The sequence below is a fragment of the Gymnoscopelus braueri genome, assembly GCF_963280865.1.
Source record: "Gymnoscopelus braueri genome assembly, chromosome: 14".
Taxonomy (NCBI): domain Eukaryota; kingdom Metazoa; phylum Chordata; class Actinopteri; order Myctophiformes; family Myctophidae; genus Gymnoscopelus; species Gymnoscopelus braueri.
This window is the reverse complement of record NC_137619.1, coordinates 14,496,379-14,523,824: the sequence shown is the minus strand read 5'-3', so window position 1 is coordinate 14,523,824 and position 27,446 is coordinate 14,496,379. Positions and strand designations below refer to the sequence as shown.

The window sequence follows — 27,446 nt, the reverse complement described above, 5'->3', positions numbered from 1 at the left end:
TAAAAACAACAGACACATTAAAAAGAGGCAAAGGCATAAAAAACATTAAAAAGTAGAGAGAGCGACAACATTGGTAAAAAAAAAGAAAAAAAAAGTGCTGATGCATTCAAAGTGCAATATAGATACAGTACTAGGGGAAGAAACTGTTGGACAGCCTGCTGGTGCTTACCCAGATGCTCTTGAATCTCCTACCAGATGCCAGGAGTTTAAAGAGATGGTGGGAAACTGAACACATTATAGAGGCATTAAATCCCTCTCACTGTGAACTGAAGAGCATTGCTCATGAACACTTCAGGTTTTTTACTTTTGAAAATAAACACGATAAGAAGGTGCATTGGAGTGCTTGTATCACTTCCTCTCTTTCCGAAATATAAAGCATTGAATTACCCCTCTTTATATTACGTAATGGTGTTATTTACAACAGTTACAGCTCTTTTAGTAGAATGTTCTAGGCACTTTATATAATGCAGCAGGGATTCTAGGCACTTTATATTATGCAGGGGGTATTTTACTTTTTTTTCTATTTAAAAAAAAAACTTGAACCAGTTGTTACGGTATGTGTATTCACTTTGAATGTGTATTGTATTGTTTGTACAGAGTTTGACACTGATTCTGATACTGTGACATTATGCTATACTGGAATCATTAATTTGTTACCATCAAGGACTATAGATGGATATTAGCTAATTGTAACTAATGTACAGTATGTGCATGCTGTCCTTCATATACAAAAATAAAATAAAATAAATGAACAAACTGTGTAACCCAGCTCCAACTACACTATGATAAACAAGAGATAGTCATGAAAAACCCTGTTTTACCCTACACCAGGGGTCTTCAACAAGGGGTCCGGGACTCCTAGGGGGCTATTTTCGGGCAAACAGGTTTGGTGTACAGAGCCAAAGGTCAAGTTTAGCATTGAGGGTAAAATGTCCTTAAATGTTTGAAATAAACTAAAAACCATGAATTCCCACAACACTGATGACAGCGCCATCTATGAAATCTATGTAAAAGTTTAATCTGCAGAACAATTTTATACAATACGTAGTGGGGGTCCCTGCTTCATCTCTCTCTCTCAGATAAGGGGTCCTTGGCCTGAAAAACGTTGAAGACCCCTGCCTGTCCTACACTGTATGACTGTGTAGGTAGGGCATTGCAACAGGGCATTGTTGCAATGCCCTACATTACCTGAGGAGGGCAGTGTAGGGCAAGACAGAATGGATAAGCAGTTCAACAGTCTGTTTCACCTCTATTCTCATCATTCTTGTTCTCTGTCCTTGATTGAAATTCACCTCTAGAGACTAATAAAGGGAGGTAATGGAAGATCAGCCATCATTAGCACGCGCGCACACACACTCACACACACACACACACACACACACACACACAGGATTGAGGGAGACGTCACGAGTAAAGCTAATGATTGTTAATGATAATGATAATGTTGTTGAAGGCCGGAACACAGTCAAATCCTGAGTGTTCGTTTAACTAAAAAGAGTAGTATAAATCATAGCATTATGAAGCTATTGGACTTCCTTTGCACTTTAGAAACAGAATGAGATGGACTGTTTGTGTTGTGTTGCGTTGTGTTGTGTTGTGTTGTGTTGTGTGTTTTTGTCTGTGTGTCTGTCTGTGTGTGTCAGGGCTGCATTGGGACAACAATACAGCCCTGGCAAATTAAGACCTGAGGCTGATTCTACAGTCTTCTAAACAGTTTTCTGAAAAACGTATGTTTCTATATCAGTGCTCAAACTCTTTCATGTCAAGGACCCCAAAAATGATATGTACATTTTCACGATTTTTCTAAAATAGATCTACAAGCTCATGGCGCGGCACAAAGTGACGAGATATGAGCTTGTATATCTGCTATTTTTGAATAGCCAAAGCATAAAATAATGGTTTAAGTGGTTAAAATGATTGTGATGCTATATTAACTAAAATGACACAGACGCTTTACCGGTTTTAATGGATTAATACAATGATCGGCCCACTTCCAATGGGGGGAAGAACGTGTCTCACCAACGTTATGTTCGTCCCTTGGGCTCCCCCGCGATAAAACTTTAGAATTAGAAAGTACTGTTCCTGAAGAAACAGTGTGGGATCGCTAAGAATGTTGATGGTATTGAGTATTGATAGTGTTAGTAGAGTTAAAGGTTTGAAAGGTTTAAAGTTCTAAAGGTTTGAAAGGTTTGAAAGTTGTGAAAGGTTTGAAAGGTTTGAAAGGTTTGAAAGGTTTGAAAGGTTCTAAAGGTTTGAAAGGTTCTAAAGGTTCTAAAGGTTCTAAAGGTTCTAAAGGTTCTAAAGGTTCTAAAGGTTTGAAAAGTTTGAAAGGTTTGAAAGGTTTGAAAGGATGAAAAGTTTGAAAGTACTGTTCCTGATTAATTCTGTCTTACCTATTTATATTACATATTGTGATGTCACGTGAAGCTTGACCAATCCGAAGACTATAATAACTAGTGAAGATAACATAAGTGTGATCGCTGAGGCGATCCCACAATTAGAATAACCACCCCTCATAATTAGTTAATAGGTCAGTCACAAACTGTTGATTAAAGAGTTATAAATTACTCTGTGAAAAGTTTAATAGTTTACCACGCAGACTTACAGACCCTGTTCTAGACCAGTGGTTCTCAAACGTCTTAATTTCAAGGACCCCCAGTTTGCTATACATTAGACCACAAACCCATTTCATGCAATTTTCGATCTTTGGGACCCCAGTCTACACTATAAAATCCTAACTCCGAGAGTGTACAACTGTTCCATTTGTACAATCTCGGAGTTACAGACCCGTAACTCCTGAAGGACCCCTGGGGGTCCCCGGACCCCACTTTGAGAACCACTGTTCTAGACGGCTTGCCCCTGAGAGCCATGGCATTAAAATATGGCCTGCCCTCATGGGAGACACGAAGTACAAATTTGTTTTAGGTAGCAGTCACACTTAATATGCTCTCCTGTCATGTACACACTGTGATGACAGGGACTGAGAGCTTGTGTATTTTCTTGGACACAACTGAAAAAGGCTTTAGAACTGGGCAATTCTGATCTCATATCTATGGCTCGGTTTGATATCGACTCAAACAAAAAACGAAAAAACAAATAATAAAAATACATTTAAAAAATACAAAGGTCTCCACCTTTGTAGTCATTTCCTCTCCCACTCCCAGTTCTTCTTTAAAAACATCTATTTCCTGAAGTCCTCTTCTATCCTCCTGACGGAGATCAACCAGGCGTAGAAGTTTCTCTTCTTAGAGATCTCCTTTGCAGCCATGTCTGCGCTGGTGCAGTTCAGTTGGTTGTAGAGTTCTCTGTTCTCCTGTATGATGGTGGTGATGATCACTGAGGAATCACTGAGCTCATTCCTGTACTCTGCTTTCTTTCCAATCTCATTGACCGCCTTTCTAAGTGTGGTGTTCTCCCCGTCCTTCCCTTTCTTCTATTCCATTGCCTGGAACTTGTTCTCCTTCGATGTTATCTTTTTCCCCTATTTTCGTTGGCTCACTGTTGCTGGGTCGGCTCACTAGCAACGCCATCACACGCGTTGACAGCATGCCTGGCTGCTACCTGTAGTTCCCACTTGATGTCGCGTGGGAGTCCCGACTGCTCCAGACCGTACTGAATAACGGCCAGCTTGCACAACGTCTTCAGACTAGGACTTAGGTCTAAGATGTACAGGTCGTCCTGTACGGTGCATCCTTTGTCTCCCCCAAAGAGGATGGCACGATCGCCCACTGTGCAACAGCACATCTTAGTCACATCCCACGGGCCTTGCCCTTTCGCCTTGGGCTCAAGCTTCTTCCAAAGAAAGGTCTCCGGATTGAATTTCCACAGATCGTTGAAGAGCTGGCACAAGTCGTTGCCACCGACTATGTACAGCTCTCCATCGTAGGCAAAGGCCGAATGACACCTGCGTCCTTCTGGCTGAAGCTGATCAGTAGGCGTGCTCAGCCACCGGTTGGTCTCGGTGTCAAACACCCTGACGCTGCTGTAGTAGTCCAAATTGTTGCCGCGGCCCCCAAATACGAACATCTTTGTTCCAATGATGGTGGCAGAGTGACTAGACGAAACAGGTGTCAGTGTGCCTCTGGTGTCGATTAAAGACCAGACCATCTGGCCTTCAATCCAACTCGTGTCCAACTCGTAGATGTCCCTACTGCATCCAGAAGGCCACTTGAATCCTCCAAATATATACATGACCTTCCCCAAGACACAGGCCGAGTGGTCCTGCCTCTCCTCCGGAGCGGTCCCGGACACCTTGGGCTCGAACCATCCGAGGGTGTCGACATCGAACGCATAGAGCCTGCTGTTGTACTCCATGTGATAAGTGATCCCGCCCCAGATGTAGATGACACCGTCTATCAGCACGACTGTGTGGCCGTAGCGCACGGAGGGAACCTCGGGCAGACACTCTCCTCCTCTTCCGCTCGCTGCTGAGGACAACGTCATCCAGCGCAGAGTCACTGTGTTCATGACGTGAACGTTGTATTTGTAGGAATCCGCGCCTCCAAAGGAGTACACCTCGTCTCCCACTGCCACAGCAACATACTTCTCCTTTGGTACCTTCATATGCACCATCCAGCGCAACATGTCTCAGACCAAAGAAGGTGATCATCAAGTCTTACTCTGAAAACACAAATGCTGTTGTATTGCGACTTATATTAGTACCGCGGCACAGATGTCCCGCGAAGCTTGGCCAGTGCGTGAAGCTCATGATTTTGGGTTGGCCAATCAGGGAAGCCGATGCCTGTTGATCGTCTATATATGGCAGTGGTTCTTAAACTTTTTCATGTCAAGCATATTTTGTTTTTGTTCTTTTTACATAAGTCTCCTATTTGTGCCAGGGACGGAGGAGATTTATGTAAAAGAAATGATTCTTAAAGAATGTCCAAATATTATCATTTAAAATTTTAAAGATGTTAAAGTTGTACAATGCAGAATCACAAATAAAGATTTTTAGCAACCTCTGCTGGTCACTACCGTCACTGCATACAATTTCCGTAGTCCTCGATTACCCAGAATTCCATTCGTTTTCACCGGAAGCCGGAAGCGTTTCAAAAAGCGATCTTTTAATTGTTTTATACAATCTACGGATCGTTTCTCTTAGCCAGTGGAGCATTAGTTACCATGAGCTGTGCTTTCTTTTTCTGTTCTTTTTCGATCTTCCAATCCTACATTCTCTTAAAATCAGCGTGAGGTTCCTTTTTGTTATTAGCGCGGTAGTTCCTGGCCAAACAGGAAACCGTTGCGTTAGTTCCTGGCCAAACAGGAAACCAGTGCATTTCCGCCTCCGTTTTCCGGCCAGATGACGTCATTTCCCCGGGAAAGTCCCCCCCTTCACCGTTCAATAGTAAATATATAAATAAAAGGCTTCCGGGGGTGAAATTCATGGAGTGGGTGTTGTGAAACTTTTGCCACTCACAAAAGATATACAATTTAACTTTAGTTTTGTTGAAAACGTTACCTAGTATGCCTTTAAATTTATGTTCATTTAAAGATGTTCAAAACTGGCAGATATACAAGCTCCCAGCGTGGCACGAAGTGATGCGCTGTGAGCTTGTAGATCTTCTATTTTTGGTTAAAATGATGGTACAGATATACAGTAGTCTAGACAGACACACAGCACTTTGTCCTGACGTCACAGTGCTGACATCATGCTAATGTCATAGTTACAGTAGCTCACATCATGTAGTGTTACTTTTCCCAGTAATGAGTAGTTTAATCACTATGATATCTCAGTAATCTAATATTACACTGCCCCTCGTTACAATTTCTAAGCATCTTGTTTGAACTGCGGGTTGAGACGTACAGTAATGTGTGTAATGTGATTTGTGTGTTGGCAGGATTGATTGACAGTAACATGCAGCAGCACAATTCTTTCAGGACTCCAGTCTAACTTTCCCCCTATTTGGAGTTCCCTCACCATAAAATCCATGGTGTCCATAAAATGAATGAATCCGTTTGATCTCCACTCTGCAAACTCGACTCGTTTATCCCGAGAAAGCTATCATGTTTAGCTGTCCAGGTGACGGCGTTGGAGAGACAAAGCCCATCTCCTTAAATGCTTTCTTCAACTTCCATCTAGGCATAGCCTATTCCTTGTATAGATGTAGCATTGCTTTTCCGCAGTTAAAAGCCTGTTTCTATTCTGAAATACCCAGTGTGATCCGGCCTGCCCGGTAATTTGCGCGTGCGCACGCACGCACGCACACACACACACACACACACACACACACACGCACGCACGCGCACGTGCTTCGAGTCAGTATCTGCTCTAGACCCACATCAGCAACCAAAGCGACTTGATCCCAGTCTAAGATGGCGTTAATTTTACGTAACTAGTTACCTTTGGCAGGGAGTAATAAGTAAAGTAATAATATCGCTTTTGAAAAGAGTAATGAGTAAATCCCTTTTCCTAGAAACAAGCCCAACACTGAACACAAAACTGGCCTCGAACAATCATGCAATAACCTGGGCAACACTAGTATTTCTAGATGCAAAGTCCTTTATAATGGATTTAAAATCCATCTCTTTATCCAGTTCACAATCAAATGGCACGTATTGTCTGCATGGTTATTAAGCCTCTCTGGCTCATTGTGGAGCGCAAATAGCTCTTTATTGTTTTCAGTGTACTGAAGGACCTCTCCTTTCTCTTCCTAACAGTTACCGGTAAAGTGGCTATGGCAATATTAATAAAAGTTGGTCATTGCATTTTTGACTGTGTGTGTACACACGCAGTCCTATAGACAGTCCTGGACAAATGCGCGGGCACTTCCGTTTATATTTATACCCCTGCCCAGGAAAGGGGGCGTGGCTGTGGAAAGGGGGCACGGCTGTAAAAAAAAAAAAAAAAAAAAGGTGCTATATTTCTGTAACGCCACTAGAGGAAGGCAGTACAAAGTCTTTAACACATGTAGGCTGTGTCATGCACAACACACAAAGTCTAATTGGATATGTTTATATCCAATTAATTATTGTTATGCAATTTTAAGCATTGCATTTTTAAAGCCCTTGCCAGCTCCCTCTCTCTCTTCAGTTTAGAATAGATCAGTGCATTTTGCATCAGCTTCTGTGACCTTCCCTGACTGGCCTCTGGTGACCATCTTCAGGACAGGGGGGTTTTATTATGAAAAAGGCTACATTCTAAGCAACAATAAATTAGATTTTTATGAGAGACAAACTAGTGGGCCAATCTCACTCCACTCTGTGGGCTAACCCAAAAAAACAACAACACAGCATTCTACTGGCCCTCAGACAGACCAACCGGGAACTCTCCCAGTACTCACATGTCCAATCCACCCCTGGTTTGTCTGTGTGTGTGTGTGTGTGTGTGTGTGTGTGTGTGTGTGTGTGTGTGTGTGTGTGTGTGTGTGTGTGTGTGTGTGTGTGTGTGTGTGTGTGTGTGTGTGTGTGTGTGTGCGTGCGTGCGTGCGTGCGTGCGTGCGTGCGTGCGTGCGTGCGTGCGTGCGTGCGTGCGTGCGTGCGTGCGTGCGTGCGTGTATTTTGTAATGTTTTGTAATAAAAATCCAAATCTAGAAAGTAACTAGTAACTAAAGTTTTCAAATAACTATAGTGGAGTAAAAGTACAATATTTGCCTCCAAGATGTAGTAGAGAAGAAGAAAAATCGAAAATTGGAAATACTCCAGTAGTACAAGTACCAAAAGAAAGTACTTAAGTACAGTGGAGTACATGTTCTTAGTAACTTTACACCGCTGAAAACAGCCGTAACAGGTCAATACAACAGGACTATCGTACCTAAAACCTGGCAAGCACTTAATGGGGCCTGATTCTCAGCTCTTAAATTATTCCTTTTGATCTGTCAAGAACAATTGACTGGGAAAAGGGCTCTATACTGCAACCAAAAAAAGCACGTTGAGTATTGTTGCCAAAAGGTACCGGTAAGAAAATGAATTTCTTGCCAAAAAAAATAAACATTAGTGCATTTGATCAAATCTTAGCGGAGACCGGGCCTTCACTTCAAAGCTGTAATATCACTAGCAAACTGTCTGAGTCCTACAGCTGGCAACTTAAAAGCCTGTTTTTATTATGTTAGTCAGGAGAAATGTCCAAGGGCAGGTGTGTGTGTGTGTGTGTGTGTGTGTGTGTGTGTGTGTGTGTGTGTGTGTGTGTGTGTGTGTGTGTGTGTGTGTGTGTGCGTGTGTATGTGTGTGTGTGTGTGTGTGTGTGTGTGTGTGTGTGTGTGTGTGTGTGTGTGTGTGTGTGTGTGTGTGTGCGCGCGCGCGTGTAATGGTTCATTATGTCTACGTTATCATCATTCTGCAGATGGCTGTCAGGCAAGGAGCAGTGGAATCACATCAGCATTCTGCTCTGCTGTTGCCCACAGGAACACCTGTCCCAAGAATACCTGTGAACACCGGCAACTGACTGCATTAATCAGGGGAGAGAAGAGAGGAGAAGGGAAATGGAGAGAGAATAGAACAAAGATGGAAAGAAAGAGAACATGACAGACTGAGCATAAAGGGAAGGAAGACAGAAAGATAGAGAGAGAGAGAGAGAGAGCACGACAGACAGAGAGAAGAGACTGAGGCAGAGAACCAACCGCAGGAAGGAGAAAGCAAGAAAATGAGAGAAAAGATGTAAGACAGAGAGAGAAAGAGAAAGAGAGAGAGACAAGGACATGTTCAGTATGCACACTTTGCGAGAGCGGTTTTATCAGGGGGAAAGAGTTTGTTTCATTACCATTTCCAAAGTTTCAGATTTTCGGCAAGAACTATTTCTTTCTTTCAACTTTCCCCAGCACAGCACCTTAAAGGACGATTATGCGCTCTGGGCAGGTTTAACCGATAGATTAGGACTCAATCACAGTGTGCTTACTTATAGGAAGCCACTGGATTCCAATCATATGAGTACACTATGGAAATCTATTTGCAGAGACAAACTTTGTTATCATTGCATTTTAACCACATGAAACCTATAGCGAGCCCTATACTAGGCATGTCTTAATAGGCAAACATTTGGCAAAAATAGGGAAATATTTGCCAAAGAATATAAGATGTACAAGCTCACAACGCGTCATGAAGCTACACGTTGTGAGATTGTTGATATTTTCCGAAACATTTAGAAAAATCTTGAACAATTGTGAACATTTTTGAATAATTATTTTAACAACACAAGTCTTCCCTTATATCCCCCCCTCCCTGGCACAACTACGGTACATATCAATTTGGGGGTCCTTGACGTGAAAATGTTTGAAAACCGCCGATATAATGTGTGCATGAGACAAGGCAATGGTAATGCTATTATACACAGCGGTACTGTATAGGTCTTACACACACACACACACACACACACACACACACACACACACACACACACACACACACACACACACACACACACACACACACACACCATTAGGTCTATCTATTGACAGGCCATTACAGAGGGGAGATGGACATGTGTGTGTCCAGTAAATGGGTCATTCTGACTAAGCAAGTTACCTGCACTTATACCCCATTCATCCCCCATCCTGTCTGTTTCCCGTATAATCTCTTAAATATCCTCTTATCCACTAAAAGCGTAGTGGTTCTCAACCTGTAGGCCGGCGGCCCCGGCCTCCACTGGTGGGCCGTGAGGCTGTTGCAAGTGGGCCCCCAAAATAATTGGCAAAACACTAAGATTTTAATTATAATTTGACAGGGGTCTTCAACGTTTTTCAGGCCAAGGACCCCCTAGCTGAGAGAGAGAGAGATGAACCAGGGACCACCTCTATATTGTATAAAATTGGGTTTGAGAATAAACTTTTTCTTTTTCACTTGGTCTGCTCTTTTTTCCCCTCTACACCTATACCTCTTTGCCAAAAATAGCCGATCTACAAGCTCACAACGCCTCGCAATGCGAGGCGTTGTGAGCTTGTAGATCTGCTATTTTTTGGCTAAAGTTCTCCTCAGACTCAACTATCCATCTCCTCACCAGTCATGAATTAATGTAGAAACAATTTCATGGTATTTTCTTTGTTCATAGCATTTCTTTTTAAACCTTAAAAAGAACATTTTCTTTCTGATACCGATACATAATAAAAATTTAAATGATAAGAATAATAACATAATACATTTTATTTGTAAAGCACTCAAAGTGCATAGGAGGTTAAAGTTAGTTCCAGTCATCCAAGCCGGAACACGATTGATTGATCATTCAAATAAACTTGAAAACACACGCTGGCCCATCCATCTGACCACTTAACATGTTAAGTGGTCACACAAGGATTTGGCGGCCCCCCTGTAGTAACTCTGAGGACCCCATAGGGGTCCCAGACCCCCTGTTGAAGACCCCTGCCTTAATACAGACATCCCGCACCAATATCTGATAGTGGAAAGCAGGTAGAGACATGTAAGGGGCCTTTGCCAAAGTGATGAGGCAGCACCGCACCGGAAGGTTTCCCTAATATACGAGACCTTGTCAAGTCCCACTCACTGAGGCCATCGAAATTTATTCCAAAATCAAACTCTGAGAACGGTCCCGTTGGCAAGATCCCATAGCCTCTACTTGCAATTGAGGAGAGACACTACAATGATATAGGTAGGCATTTTTACATTTATTGAGTATCTGTCCTTTAGAGTATTTGTATTTTTGGATACTCAACTACATTTGAAAAGACAAATATTGTACTTGTTACCCCACTGCAGTTCTAGGAACGGAAAAAAAAGTACATCATGAATTAACCAATTAAGCCCTATTTCAAATATAGATAAATTGCGACACGTTGTGAGCTTGTAGGCTATATCTGCTCTTTTCACTATCATTATAGTTCTTGTACTTTGTAATTTGTACTGTAATTTGTTTGAATATAAATATTTTTTTTAAAGCATGCACTTTTGAATACTTTTTTTTTTTTTAAAAGCAAGTAGGCCTACTCCAGTAGCCTACTTTAACTCAACTAATACTTAAGTACTGGGGTTGAGTACCTTTTGTCAACCACTGCAAGTCATTGCCACAAACAGAAACAGATGAGTGGTTATAATCATTAATCTGTCATAAATCTGTCATCAATAATCACTAAAAGCTCACAGTGTTCAAATGAGTTAGGTTTATATTCCAACACAAACAAGGTATTTTGTGGCCACACTTTGTGGAACAAAAGAAAGTAAGCTATGGCAAGAAAGAAAGCAAACACGATGGGGTCTAGTAATGGCTTGGCTTCCATCAGTTATCTTCGTATCTGGGCAACGATTCAGTCCAATCTGACCTCCATTGACTTCCAGTATAACATTAAAGTTTTGATTATTTATTTCAAAAAGCATAAAACATTATGTGAAAAAATATTCAGGGATTTACTTCCTTGGCTTACTGGCAGTGTGCAAAAGGAATTTGGTGCTGATCGGTCTAATGGCTTTGCCCTACAGTGCCATGGAAATAAAGAAATAAAGATTTAAATCATTCCAACTTCTAGTCCAGACCAGTAGATCCCAATGGCCCAGTTTTCCACTTCATAAACTCCTACAGCATAATTTCTAGCCTTATAGCCATAATAACCTTTAAATCTTAACAACTCAGCCTTGTGAACTTTTATAAAGTTTAGTATAATGTGTTGTTGTCCCCCCCCCCCCCCCCTCGTGAATAAAAAACCTGTGTACTGCATCATTAGAATACGGTTCAGCACCACCATTCATTAAAGTAATGAGACTCCCTCGTCTCGGTCCCTCGATTTTGTGTCTCCCAGACTGTCTGACCAGACTGTGCCTCTTCTCCATATGGATGCAGCATGCCATCTAACCACAGTTCATATTTTATCTGAACCTTTCTTCAGTCCATTGGCACGGAGCATTGAGACAGCACCACCAGGGGCTCATTATACCTTCCATACTTTAACCCAGAGGTCGGTACAGTTTTTTTTTTAATGTGACCGATATGTGAGGTCAAGTCAATACTGCAGAGCAAAGCGAATGGGAGAGGTACGTTTATTTATGGTAAGATGCATGCACAGTAAAACACGCCTTTCTTTTCAGTAGACTGGTTACATGTAATGGTCTGTTCACAGGACTCTCAAATCGGGGTGGGAACCTATAGGATTTTAACGATTCCGGTTCCTTGATGATTTAAAAAAAGAAATCTATATAATTTTGGCCTTCATTATATATTTTTTATAAACACAAATTAAATCATGCATACAGTATTACATACCTATTATCGTATCGGTCACTTGAGGGGGTGCCAAATGGACCCTTACAGGTCTGTAACTCTGAGAGCATACAAATGTGATAGAACCGATTCCAGTTCCTCAATGTTGGATCCGGTTCCTCCGGTTTCGGATCCCAACCCTGCTCTAAAAAAAAAATCTCTTTAGCAACTCCAACTCATTCAGAACGCAGCTGCTAGAGTCCTGGCGAAAACTCGGAAATACAACCATATTACACCAGTTCTAAAAGAGCTATGCTATGCTCTTTTCACCTTTTGGTCCGTATACTGCTACACTTTTTAATTGTAAATTGTTTGTATTCTGTGAAGCACTTTGGATTGTAATGGTGTATGAAATGTGCTATACAAATAAAGATGCCTTAATGGCATTGCCTTACCTAAAAATCCAGGGTTCATTTAAGTCTCAACTATCTTAATTGACCACCTTCTGTCATGGAAAGACCAGATTGAATCAGTGGGTAAGAAGACAAAGCAAAGAGTCTATTTCCTTCGCCGCCTGAGATCTTTTGGTGCTAGTAGACAGATTCTTCTTTTGTTTTTCACTTCTGTTATTATGAGTGTTCTGCAGTACTGTAGTACCACCTGGTATGGATGTCTGTCTGTAGCCTTAAAGTCACAACTGCTGCAGCAACTGAACATTTGTTCAAAGATTGTTGGACAACCACTTCAGAGGCTCTATACATCTACGTATAATGACAGTATGATAAGGTTGGCAAGGAATATCACTTCAAACACTAGCCATGCTTTGTATGGAGAATATACAGTAGGTTGCTGCCTTCAGGAAGGAGATACAGTGTTCCTACATACAATAAGGTCAAACTGAAGAGGTCCTTTGTCCATCAGACGACATTGAGGCTTAATCAGGAGTTGTAGGCTTGGGGTAGGCTGAGAGGTGGACATTGCTCTTGTCTTTGTATGTCTTTATGTATGTATTTTGTTTTGTTTTGTTTTCTTGTGTCATGTCAAATGTGTGTACTGTTTATTGTTTATTGTTGCATACATGGCTGCTGGGTCGCAAGACAAATTTCAGTGTGAACTGACAAAGTATTATCGTATCGTATCGTATCTTTCACTCAGGAGGTTTCTGTTTATTATCCTGGGGAGGAGGATAGCAGAATGGAAGTGGTGATAATATCTTTTATACGTGCTGGGAGAGAGCAGTGTGAAAGGTGATATACGTGTCTAATTAGAAAAGTAGAGCTCGGTACACAGTTAAATACTTAGTGTTCATTTAACTATGAAGGGTGTACAACTAGTGGCTCCCATGTGTACACCCTCGTTGAGAGTTAAATTAACCCTGACAATTAACTTTGAATAATCTTCACAATGCTAGACATGCTCCTACAAGATCAACGTTTACAAGGAAGTCACTCATATATATGAGTACATATATACAGTATCTCGTCTCTGTCGGGCGGAAACCTCATATGTTCAAAACTTTTCAGGATTCAAATAAAAAAATAGCGAAAGTAGCAAATAGCAAAAATAGCAAAAGCAGCAGATCGACAAGCTCCAAAACACAAAAAGTTAGAATATGGAGATAGGAGTTTTCTGTGTTCATGTTTCTTTATTAGGATAAACCCCTTGAGATGTACCATCTCATTTTCAAGGGGGTCCCAACATAAATACATGTCCCAGTCGTTACATGTATACAGAGTAGACGAAAACAAATCATATATACTGTACAAGTACATACCTACATACATACAAACTAAACAAAAACAACAACAAAATCACAGCAACGATATACTGGCAAATACGGCGTCTGTGTATAATGTCTATGTGCTCAAGCCGTTCCATGAACACAAATGAGCTGTGTCTGGTCAACATTAAGTCTAACTAGCTCACAGCTAGAAGGTCCTGGGTTCGATTCCCGCCGGGGACGTTGTGGGCGCTGGGGGCGTGTTCTCTCCTCCGCGTCATCAGTGCCCATACCCCTGTAAGGGCCTTTCTGTGAGGAGTTTGCATGTTCTCCCCATGTCCCCTATGGTAGTTACCCTCACAAAAACATGCAGTAATCCTTTATACTGCCTCCCCCTGGTCAGCCAGGGCGCCTGATGGAGGGGAAAGGAATTGGTTGGAATAACGTGTTCCTTCCACGCGCTACGTCCTACCAGGGAAACCCCCCCCCCCCCCTGTCAGGTGATAAGAAGAGGCCTGCTCACTCCTCATGCATTGAAGGAAGCATGAGCTAAGTTCGGGGCTCTCCCCAGGCTGGCAGAGGGAGAGTAGCGCCCAGGATTACAAGCTTAGGCATTGGAACTGGGTGAAAAAATGGGTTACAAAATTGTGGGATAAAGAAATTGAAGAAAAAAACATTAAGTCTAACTAGGCTTGAAGAATCCTGCCTGGTTTGCAAGCATGGAGAACAGGAGCAGCCCAGAACAGTCCATTGTTGACAAGATGATTATCATCACGCAAAAAAAGAAGCCAAAAAAAGGGCAGCGTTCTTTTCAGCAGCAGAACAAACCCTCCTGATGGAACTCTACACAAAGAGTTCATTAGCTTTGGGTCAAAACAATTGACATAATGAATTAAAATCTGTTCAGTTATTGGACACTATACTGCCGACTGGCTCCATGCCCTCTGGGAGATGGGATACAATAAACCATGGTGACTGCACTCACCGACTGCAAAAGATATAGGGCCAACAAAACTTTGATATGCTCGTATTTTAATAATCGAATGTTTATTTTAAACGCAGATTGATGAATGCATGGCCAGAACCAGAACTACTGTAAGGGTAATGCTTTTAAACAGTTCAGTGAAAGGAATGCCCCCACACTAACCCCCATATGTGGAAAAAACACCACAAGTGTCCCACTTGATTAAATTGGAAGAGAGAGAGAGAGAGAGAGAGAGAGAGAGAGAGAGAGAGAGAGAGAGAGAGAGAGAGAGAGATACTGAAATTTGCTATATATCTCAGGAGAAAAAAAAGCTGGGCAAAGCAGTTGAAGCAGTTCATTCATTATGCCATGTTTTGAGTTATGTATAGAAGGAGTACAGGAACCTAATCAAACAGAATGCTCTGGAGTAATATGTAAAAGGTTTTGTATAGTACTTTTCCACCCATTGGAAATTATCTGAGACACAGCTAAATTAAGCTCGACTTGATAGTTCAAGTTACCTGAATGAGCAGCCAGTGATGGAACAAATCTCTCACTTACCAACTTGTAAAAAAAATCCAAAGCAATCAGAGGATGAGAACAATACACACAAATAACTGTAGTAGCCTACTAATAAACTTAATACAGAGTGCACTTACTTCAAAGATCAATAGATACAATAAACACTAAATATAATTTATACAACCCATGATATACAGAAGAAACAACGTCAGCGTTTACAATGTTACTATTCTTAATTTGAGCCAGTGTAGGAAATGTGTATGAGGGCAAAGGGGAAGAAATAGCCCCCATCACTCAGATACACACATTTATTAGTCTGGTATCTGCCAGAGCCAATAAAATTCACACTGGCACATTTGTTAGGTTTCGAGGCTGAAACTTTACAGTGACAAGGGCCAGACAGAGGATAATATACTGTACATGGTCTACACATAATCCTTACGATTCAAGCCCTGCAGTGACCCCTGACACTGCAGATATTCAAGAGTTTCACGGCCCCGTTGCCATCTGGAGTCACTTCTTCCATTTAAGATTAAAGTCATTAGCTTAAGTACTCTCACGGGGGAGTTGGCACACAAGCGGGCGCGCACACACGCACACGCCCTCTTATTAGGGGGGATGCCACTTTCCACCCAAGACCGCGGTCAAATATGTCAATCTCTAATGCACATGGAGAATACCTGTAGGCAGCTAGCTGGCACACGCTACTGCACGCAGGTTTGTGTGTGTGTGTGTGTCTGTGTCTGTGTCTGTGTCTGTGTGTGTGTGTGTGTGTGTGTGTGTGTGTGTGTGTGTGTGTGTGTGTACAACGCACCTTATAGCCACGGAGTTCAACTACTCATTTTTTACCCCCAAGGAGAATGATCTATTTGAGAAGATGACAGAGCTGTTGGCACACCTTGCCGACTGGGTGAGATCCAGCAGGCACATCAGTGATGGGAGCATCTATGCCATTTGGACCCTTGAAAATACAAGGTATACTTTAATGTGAAAGACACCCTCCCCGACCCCCACCGTCCGCCGTCGATTTGCACTTTGCATGATAAACACCAAATCAGACTGGAGAACTGGCATCACGACAGACCCCTTTTATACGACCTGTCAGAGTGGCATTGTTGGTGCGGGCGGTGCGGACGCCCCGGGCATCAGCAATGAGGACCACTGGAGAGACAGACAGAGAGGTTGGCCCAAAAAAAGAAACAAAAAAAGAGAGTAAAAGAGATAAGAATCGCATCTTTGCTGGTGTCACCGTGACAAGGAGGGGATAAGGGAGCGTGAAGTGCGGTGAGACAGGTTGCACTGGGGGGACAGGACAGGGGTCATCTAGATACAGGGAAAAACAAAGCCTCTGCTATGCACTAGGGTTTGGGATCCTTTAGGATCTTTAACGATTACGGTTCCTCAACGGTTACCTTACAACGATTTCTATCCGGGGTTCCAAATGGACCCTTGCAGGTGTGTAACTCTGAGAGTGTACAAATGTACACTGTAAATGTGTACACTCTCAGAGTTAAGGTGGTCCTTGAATATTTCTTTTTTTTGAGAACCACCGGTATTGTAATTGTATAGCAGACGTGAAGTCCACATACCAGCTCTGACAGTGTGGGATAAAACCGGTTCCAGAAACGGTTCCAAAATGTGATATGGAACCGATTCCGGTTCCTCAGTGTTGGATCCGGGTTCCTCTGGTTCCGGATCCCAACCCTACTCCACCCCCCTCCACACAAGGGTCGACGTCTGGTGACCGGCCCTATCTTGCGATGCAAGTCGTTTACTTCATGGGCTCAACATTCCTGGTATTAAAATGTTAAACTCCCAAGGTATAGCTCATGAAATGTTCTGTTCCATGAACAAAACACGACAAATCATCATTACAGGGGTAAATAAAGCAGAAAAAAGGCTAAATGGCTCTAAGACTGACATTCCCTCAGAAAAACCTGTGCGTGCACACACGCACACACACGCACGCACGCACACACACGCACACTTGCACACACGCACGCACACACACAGCTCTCAGACTGACTCCACCCAGAGTGCTATCGATTAAAGGGTAAAAGCACACACACACGCCCCAGGGGAGGGGGAGAGAACTCACTCACAGCTAAAGTTACTGTGTGTGCATGTGTGTGTGTGTGTGTGTGTGTGTGTGTGTGTGTGTGTGTGTGTGTGTGTGTGTGTGTGTGTGTGTGTGTGTGTGTGCGTGCGCGGGCGCGCGTTCGTGACGAGGCCAACAGTTGCGTCAGTAACACAAACCGTCAAGACGGGAGACTGCAGCTCATTCAGGACCAGAGGAAGGGGCTCTGCAGTTAACAGGGTCTCTCTCTCTCTCTCTGTCTCTCTCACACACACACACACATCTGTAAAATCACTCTAAACACTGTTCACGTTCCTCTTTCGCGAATATATCGTCCCATTAACAAAACCAACTAAAACCAACAAAACTCAATTCATAAATTCTGTTACCTTCCCCCCCAATCGGGTCGAACATCCCAAACTGCTCCAGGACTTTGACGAAGAGACCCATGACCACCAGCACGGCAATCATCTCCAAACCATCCAGACTCAACATCTTCTGTCATCGTCTATAGCACTGCACCACGAGACAAGCCGGGCCGGTCTGGGCCGGGCCAGGTCAACAACACAACCCCCTAACTAATGTCCAAAAATCCCCTCCTTCCAGACCAGTTTTTGTCCAGTTTTACACCAGCTGGTTGGGCTTATAGCCTGACTTGGATCTCCTAATCCAGCCAATCTGCTGTGGTGGTATCCAAAACTTTTCCTCTTGTGGCCTTGGCTCACCGTTTTCTTCTGCCAAATCTATAGCCTCCCGGTGGTGAGCGGACCACACTGAAGGTATAACGGCTGCAACAGGAGGGCTCCCAGATTGTCCCCTAAATGTGTTTAAAGTCCTGGGGCGCAGGTCTGAGCCTTTCCTCTCTCTCTCTCTCTCTCTCCTCTACTCTACTCCCAGCAGACCCTCGTCGAGTGGAGGAATGTGGGGATGGGCTGTGCGTCTGCCAGCCCTTTGGCAGCGGTTGTCAGAGGAGCCTGTGTGTTGTTGTTGGGGGGGGGGGGGGGAGTGAGTGAGCGAGCGAGCGAGAGAGAGAGAGAGAGAGAGCATCAGATGAAGAGCGTCGGGTTCTGTACGGGATGCTCGAGTAGAAGGGGAGAGATGATCGAGAAAGTGAGAAGGCGGGAGGGAGAGAGACAGAGAGACAGGGAGAGAAAGCGAGATTGAGGAAGAGGGAGAGACAGAGACAGAGACAGAGAGAGAGAGAGAGAGAGAGAGAGAGAGGGAGAGAGAGAGAGAGAGAGAGAGAGAGAGAGAGAGAGAGAGAGAGAGAGAGAGAGGGGGAGAGAGACAGAGAGACAGACAGAGAGACTTTGGGGGTGAGAGAGGTGAGGTATGCCCTGTGACATTACCTTCATTGATCTCCCTAATGTGGTTTCCAAGGTAACTGGAAGAGGGTGTTTAGAGCCAGACTTGGAAAAACTGGAAAAATAAAAAATACAGTGAAATACAATATGTATGTACTGTATGCACATTCAAAGCCGCGTGTCCCCCACCAGCCAGCCTGATGTATGTCTGATGCTTGATGCAATGTCTCATTAGATAGCCTACTTTTCCAATGTGCTTCTATCGGAGGCCTGGCCCACCCAGGGACTTGTTTTGTTTCTTTGTCCTAAGGAGTTGACAGATTTTTTTTTTTAAACTAGCAAGGCGTTGCTGTCGGGCAGAAACCTCTTATCTCCATATTAGAACTTTTTGTGTTTTATCCCCGTAAATTAACGCCCTACTTGATCATACTACAGCAGGGTCACACAAAAGCATCAAAAGTCGCAGATCCACAAGCTCGAAAGCTTGTAGATCTGCTTGTAGATCTGCTACTTTTTTGATACTTTTGAATTTGAATCCTGAAAAGTAACAGTTTTGGACACAATGTTTCCACCCGACAGAGACGAAGGCTGACTTCCGTGATGAGATCGAAAACCTGAGAGCTATATTCATCAATTATGGATGCCTTCAATTGCCTATAACTTGTTGGGAAAATGGAAAAACCTCTCTCTAGCAAGTACCTGTCAAAAAGCTGATTGCCATAAAGGAGACTCCTGCTCCTGCTGTTCTCCTTTACAGCAGAGAAGCTGACAGCCAATTAGCCCTGGTTCAGAGCGTTGGAAGACCCAGGGCTCTGCGCTTGTACAAGGAATTCCACTGCCCTGCGAGTGCTCCAACAGTAGTGAAAATAAACAAAACCATTTCACTACTCACCGAAGCAAAGGCTGTTTTGTGTTGTTGAAAGTCTATTCTCGGAGGTGGGAAGCCTCTCAGCACCCCACCTACTCTGTAAAATACACTTTTTGGGCAGAAAATAAAATATGTCAGCGAGACGGAAATTATTTTTATTTACTCCACAGTGCCCTCTACAGATCTGGAGGATTTGAACTTACCATTAACCAAAAGTCTTCCAGGGCGTTAGAGGGAACTCACTAACGCTCTGAACCAGGGCTAACAGCCAATGTGAGTTAGTGAACTGGTGTCTTGTGTTTGGGTTTTGGGCTGTCATTTGAGGTCTAATGCCTCAATTACTGTAGTCTCGGTTGCACGCCATGTCACAAACTAAAAACCAGCAGATCTAGCTCACAGCGTGCCACGATGCATGGCGTTGTGAGCTTGCAGATCTGCTATCTTTGGCATATGATACCGGCTTGCAACTACGTATACATTGAGCTGGCAATTTATCCATAGATTTTATTTGATTCCAAGGAAACGTTTCCAACTCCAGCTCTGTACAACACCCATTTGCACACTATGTAACAATAACAAACTGGGGACATATATGCACATGATGTGGGAGTGTCCAGATGTGAATTACTTTTGGTTCGGAATTTCACAAGTACTATTTGAGGTAATGGGAACTTGTATTCCCCTCTTGCCTAATATTTTAATGTTGAACGATGATTCAGCGATCGGGTTGACACCGCCTCAAAGAAGACTCTTGCTCTTGGGGCTGACAGCTATAAAGAAGCTGCTGGTCCTAAGATGGAAACCTCCCCATAAACTTGAGGTTTCACGATAGATCCTAGCACTAATGGACATGATCTCTTTGGAACTCTCTAAAAGGCTGCCTGTGAGAGAGTTAAGTGTGTACTCGTTAAGTGTGTGCTCGTTAAGTGTGTGCACGGGTCATCGGGTGCACGCACGCACCTGTGGTCAATTGCATGAACGCACCTGCAGGTAATTTAGTGAACGAGACTTTTCCCTTTTTCTCCTCTTGCATCAGTCAGAACAGAAGTGTGTCCGGTTCATATCAAGAAGTTGCTCCAACAGTTGTGCTCAAGTTTATCCTCAGTTTTGTGTGCGTTCATGCACATGTATGTCCTATGTTTTCTATTTCAAATGCCGTTCATTTTGTGTGTTGAATGTGCCTTGATGTCCTGTCCTGTCCTATTCTGTAATGTTTGTGCACATCGGTAATAGCGTTTGGTTGATAGCAGTATGACGGTGGTGATATATATAAGTGTTTACCTTCATTCCATTGTATGTTACCAAGAGAATAATCTCTCAAGAACAGCTTCTGCACTGCGTTGGAATCTGTCGGGGAGGTTCGTCATAACGAGTGCGCATTCAGATCAGGAAGTAGGCCGCGCTTTACCCAATCACATGTAGTGGGCGGGATTCACATGTCCGTCGATCTTTCCCCCTCGAAACAAACCGAAACTAATTTAACAATAGCGTCCGCGGAGCAGACAAAACCACGGAAATATATTCACATTTTAACTTACTCTTTCATCATAGAAACAAGTGGGCTTATAACCAAAACGATCCATGTTCTCTGGGAGAAGTGGTGTTAGTGTTCCGTGTAGAAATATTGTTAGTGGGAATGAAAACATAGTCGCACCAACCGGAAGTGATGCGCTGAAGGCGCATCACAAACACCGGTTTCCTTGTGCTCTGGTGTTACGTTATCGTCCGCCCAGAGCCAACAGACATAGAACAAACAGCAGAGGGCGCTGTTTTTCATTTTCAGTTGGCGATGGGTTCCCAGATTGCCAAGAGAATGGTCATAACTTTCATTATACTCATTGAAGTATTGTTTATGTTACACTGTTTGTGACTGAATTGTTTTATGTGTGTACTTGAACAGTGGGCATTACGCCTAATTCATAGTTCATTCTGATTCCTGGGTGAAGTGGGGAAGCCGGACCAGCCAGCCAGTATAAACCAGTCCACATACAGTCCTTTCCTTTAACCCTCACTAACACTATAGCTAGAACCAATGGGGCAAAAATGGGGCATCTTATCCACAGTACTGGAGAAACTTAAATCATGCTATTAACATTATATACATTTACTGATTATTATTATTTTATTTTCTCTTTTTTATTTTTTCAGCGTTTTTTGTTTTGGTTCTTTGCTGTATTTATTTGATATACTAATTTACTTGTATTGTCTATGCCTGTTCAACCTGTGGGCCATGTAGGGGGTAGGGAGTAGGGGAAATGACTGGAGGGACAAATAAGAACCCCTTGTTGGGCAGTTGAAATGTGCAATGGAATTGCCAAATGGCAGTAGTACCGGTACTGTGCAGCTGACATGCTTGTTCAATACTCCAGCTATGTGAACATAAAATTAAATAAAAACTTGATCACAAAAAAAGGAAGTGGGATGTGGTGGTGGTGGTGGTGGTGGTATGTCAGGCACACTGCTGTCATGATGCAACAACTGCTCCATTATATTTGTACCAAACAGGAATGTATCAACTAACTGCTCTGATATCCTTCAGACACCAAGATGAATGTCTGTCCCTTTAAGTCCAACTCCCAGGGAAGATATCATATTGCCTCGTGTTACAAAAATAACAGAATCATGGAAAATTGTGCTCCCTCTCTCTCCCTCTCTCTGTCTGTGTCTCTCTCTCTCTCTCTGTCTGTGTCTCTCTCTCAGCAGCTCTGTCTCTCTATGTCTGTTTCTCTCACTCTCTCTCTGTCTGCCTCTGTCTCTCTATGTCTCTCTCTTAGTCTGTCTGTCTCTCTCTCTGCCCCGGGGGGGGGGGGGGGGGCGGTCAGAGAGAAAAGCGAGGCTGGAGATGTAATGTGATTCATCTCTTCATCTATGTGGCGTAGTGTACCTGCATACAAATCAAAAATGGCGGCGCCGTTTCTCATTTTTCTCTGTTGACAGTAATATATACCAGCTGTAGTGAAGCTGGGCTCCATTTGTAGATGTGATGGATGTAAACAAAGAAATATTGAGCCTCCTTGCACGCACGCACGCACGCACAAACACTCACACGCACGCACACAGCAAGAGATGGAAAGAGAGAGAGAGAAACCTGAGTCAGACCTGTTGACTGAAAATGGGCATTCTCTCACTTATGCACCGAGGAGTTTCCGTCTGAAGGGAAGAGAGGTGAGTCGAGGTAGAGGCTGGCAAACAAAAGGTAATGGAGGGAGGAGGGGAGGGAGGGAGGGAGGGAGGAGGGAAGGAGGGAGGGAGAGAAGAGGAACGAGCGGCGAGTGGAGGCAGACAGAAAGAGAACATGAAAGCACAAAGGAAGGACACGCCAAAGAGCCCAAGTGACTTGAGGTCACGTCACGGTCACACCGCGTTCCCAGAGGTGGAAAGCAACAAAGTACAAAATGCACTCAAGTACTGTACTTGTAAGTTCCATTATGAGGTATTTTTTACTACTTTACTGGAGTGTTTCCAATTTTATGTCCAATTTCACTTCTACTGCACTATCTCAGAGGCACATTGTACGTTTCGTCCACTACAATTATTTGAAAACTTTAATTACAAGTTGTTGTTTTTTTTATGTAAAAAACATGTCACCCATATTTCGGCTATTCGAAAATAGCTGATCTAGATCTGCTATTTTCAAAAGATTTGTTATACATATTGAACTTGTGAAATGGGTCATTCTGCATAACTTTCTGAGTACTTTTACTTTTGGTACTTTAAGTACAGTATATGTTGATGCCAATTATTTTGTACTTTTACTCAAAGTCAACTTTTCAGAGTACTTTTTACATTGTGGTACTTGTTACTTTAACTTAGGTAAAAAATGTGAGTATACTTTTCCCATCGTCCTGCGTTCCCCTCGTGCAGCAGTGTGCAGAGGAAAGAGGCATCTATCGTCTATTTACCCTCCAGCATCTCTCTGCTCTCTCCAGGAGGAGGATGTTTCCACCTCATTCGGGCTGCTGTCAGGATGGAAAATTGCTCCTGCAGATGTGTCCTCTACTTGCATTAACCCCCCCCCCCCCCTCTCTCTCTCTGTTCTCCTGCCCTCCTCTTCCTCAAATCCCCCCTGGCACCCGCCTCTGCTCTTCTGTGAATTCTCACAAAAAAACAAGGACTCACTTGAACACACAGCAAGGTCATGTTCGAAGAGGTTAACTCTATGGAACCGTGGCTGCACTTCACTAGCATGACGCTGCAATATATCGCAATGATGACGTTTCTATACCTGTACATCTGATATAATACATGCTGGAATCTGTCAGTATGCATCTCCACCACTGACAACAGTGTTGCCTACACTGTAACCACTGCTAATGGTGAGGTAGGTATGTACTGTAGACAGACAGACAGACAGACAGACATACAGACAGACAGACAGACACTTATATTAGCCACATAGCAAAGGCCGGTAGAATTCCATTTTGTGTTGTTAGAATTGTGCGTGCGTGCGTGCGTGCGTGCAGTGTCTAGTGTGCATGTTTGTTGGAGTTTAGAGTCCTCACTGCAGTGGAGAATGACCTGTAGCGCCTCCCTGAGGGCAGCAGCTGCAATAGCGGGTGGACCGGATGAGAGGAGGGGTCAGAGATGATGTCGTTGGTGCGCTTAAAATGTGGACGTAGAGGGGCGGGGGTCAACTGAGGGGATTGGTGCACCAGTGATTATGGATGCTCTGTTTATAATGCAGTTTGTACAGATTACACCTATCACCAGATTACAGCTGTCATTTAGGCCTGTTTCAAAGAACAGGGAGACATCATAGCTGCTATAAAGCACGGCCCATTTAAGCATTTCAATCATCGGACAGGACTCTAAACCCAGCGGTGAACAAAGTATATACTCAAGTAAATACTGAAGTATTCAAAAGTACACATTCCGAAGTACTTTTTCAAAAACTGTCAGACACTTTCAAAAATAGCAGATCTATAGCAGCTCACAACGCATCACAGTTGTGAGCTTGTAGATACTATAGGCTATTTTCACTAAATTTGAATTTAGGCTTAATTCATAATATATATTTTTCGTTTCGGTCCCATGGAGAGTCCCTTTCTAGAAATGTAGTGGAGTAAAACATATAATACCAGTATTTCTATTTAAACAGTAGTGGAGTGAAAGTCATCAGCTTGCAAAAACCAAATACTTTACTTACAGAGTATACAGTACCGTACTCAAGTAAATGTAGCCTGCTTATTTACTGTCCAGCACAGTTTAAACCTCACGTGGGCGGCATCGCATTGAGTGGTCTTAAAAACACTTTACAGCAGTTACAGGAACCCCATTAAGAGACACTAGGGGTTTCTAGCCATCGATCCAAGTCGTAACAACAATCGATTGATTGATCATTAAGATAAACATTCTCAGAAAATGTAGGCGGCCCAGTGCCACCCTAGCCTGGTAAACCCTCCCTCCGGAAATCTCATTTCTATTTGATTCCTGGAGTGAGTCTGGCCTGATCCGCCTGTCTGCAATATTGGCTGTGCTGGAGTTGGGCGGGAGTAATACCGTTGACTGACAACCCCTTCAGCCAATGATAATTTTTCCCCTTCAGCCAATCAGCAGTTCACCAGTCTTAATGTGACGCGACGGGACTTTTGAGACAGCCATACCCAAAATGGGTTGCCTTTTTCGGGTACAATGGTGTCACTGCCCGCCCCTACCGGTTCTCTAATTTTTTTTTTTAAATAGGCTTTGTCATGATTAATTGACCACATATATGAAGTTAAACAACTAAATTCTATCCAAACGATATCTTATAAGTAAATTCCGTGCCTCAAAATAGAAGTTAGAGAGCTTTTTGAAGTAAAAAAATAGCGGAGAATTGGCCGCACAAGAAAAAGATGGCTGCCGTTCGTGTTTTGGGCTCACTCGAACTCGCCACCTGATTGGCCAACGTAAGCTGTCAATCACAGAACAATGAGCGACGACGCTGATAGGCGCGGCCGTTTGGCATACACAGCCAATATTGCAGAGAGGCGGTTCATGCCAGACTAACTCCTGAAATGAAATGGAATTGAGATTTCCGGAGGGAGGGTTTACCAGGCTAGTGCCACCCATCTGACCACTTAACTCTCTTACTGCTAGACTTATTTCTGGCTGCGTGCACCCACTGCCAGCGATTTTTCAATTTTCTTACCTTTTTTCAAGTAGTCACAGAATATTTATCTCCAGTATGATCGATCCCCTGATGGTTCCTAATCACTGCGGGTTTCACTGTGTGGTTTAACAAATATGTCAACGAGGTCATCGCGACCTCGTTGACATTAATTGACTGCCTTTGAAAATAAGGCCAAAAATACATTGTAAAAAAAGTACACAGGAGCCGAGATACAGCCTTTTAAAGTAATAAGTTAAACAAGAAGTGAATGGAGCAGCAAATCTTCGGATCACGATATCTTGGGTTCTGAACGTTTAAGTTTAAACAGAGTTTTCGTCGCATTCCAAAGCAAATAATTTGATGACCGGCGGAGTCTCCGGTAAGAGACTCAAAGAGTCTCCATTGAGTCTCCGTCGCTCATCAAATTATTGGATCAGGAATGCGACAAAAACAAAACAAAACTCCATGAATTCAAGGCTTCATGGGGTGTGTAATTGATAGAAAATAAGTACATTTTTGGGTGAACTACTCCTTTAACCCGGCAGCCGATAGTGGTCAGATGGTTGGGCCGTGAAAGCTTTTGGAATTTTCACGTGGGCCCTGATCCCCGAAAAGGTTGAGAACCGCTGGAGTAAGGGGCCCTGTCGTGACATAAAGAAAGTTACGCTGTGCAAAGTCAACTCCCCCCATTGAGATGCCAATATGCCTAAGCTAAGTCATGCCATGCCATGCCATGTGAATGACGTTTGTGCACAACTGGAATGCAAGAATTAGGAGGAATGATACTACGATTTAGGTTTTAGCACAACAAGAGTTGAAACTCCCAGATAAGCCTATATCGTCTGCCAAAGACAGCCAACTTTACTTAAATGATAGCATTAAACCCTGGGGTTCTGAATTGACCTTTAACAACAGCTTCCTGCGGTTGCTGTGTCACAGAGACTGATGATGGCCCTGTAGCCTGCTGAGCTATGCCTCTGGCTAATGAGATCCATCAAACACAGAGAGAGAGACCACAGAACCACACAGTGGGGGACAGTAACTGAGTACATTTACTTGAGAACGGTACTGTAGTAAATGTTGAGTTATTTATTTCTTAACTTTTTTCTCCAATACATTGCAAATACAAATATTGTAGTGTTGACTTCACTACATTTCTAGCAAGCTACCCTTGGGACTGAAACTTACACAAATATATTATAAATTAACCACTTAAGCCCAATTTCAAATAGTGAAAATAGCTACTAGCTCATCTGCTATTTCAGAAAATGTAAGAAAATGTCCTTTGTAGTACTTGACTACTTGAGTACAAACGTTGTCCACTACTGATAACCACACATTCTTGGGGGGGAGGGGGGTTGTGTGTCCCCCCCCATTACTGAAAAATACTCCCCCGCACAGTGTTCTCTTTTTTATAAAACCTGCCAACATATTTCTTTAACTGCTAATGTTGTTGCTCTGACAGACCGTAACAAGGGGCTTTTTGTCATACTGATGATGATGAGCTTAATGGCTTCATTGGCTTGCATCTCTTCTTTATATAAACTGCTTGTGTCCGGTTTGACTAATGGCCGGAGAGGTCTCGGAGGAGGGGAGTTATGAGTGGACGATTTGGCATCAGCGCTCCATCAACTCAGGTCCTGGTAGATGGATGTTGACAGGCCCAGTGACTTATCACACACCGGAGCGCAACCGTTCGTTGACAAGAGCGCTGAAAGGTTGACACAACAATAAATTGCCGCTGTTGGGTGGAAACCTTGTATGTCCAAAACCGTTCACTTTATTATTATTTTAAAAACATTATATTACGGTATATACAGTACATAA

At 43.2% G+C, this 27,446-nt stretch overlaps 1 protein-coding gene across 3 annotated transcripts in view; it reads right to left on the bottom strand.

Moving 5' to 3' along the window:
• Window positions 1–27,446, bottom strand: part of LOC308100205 (A-type potassium channel modulatory protein KCNIP2-like) — a gene marked incomplete at both ends in the record, with an annotated part of 190,470 nt that overhangs the window by 24,814 nt on the left and 138,210 nt on the right. For 2 of the 3 annotated variants that reach the window (XM_080449162.1, XM_080449164.1), the window contains one exon: window positions 17,746–17,851. The exons of the other annotated variant lie outside the window; for it this stretch is intronic. In XM_080449162.1, coding sequence (XP_080305288.1) covers window positions 17,746–17,851 — 106 coding nt within the window. Of the gene's footprint in view, window positions 1–17,745; window positions 17,852–27,446 lie in introns of those variants that run through there. 3 annotated transcript variants of the gene reach the window in all.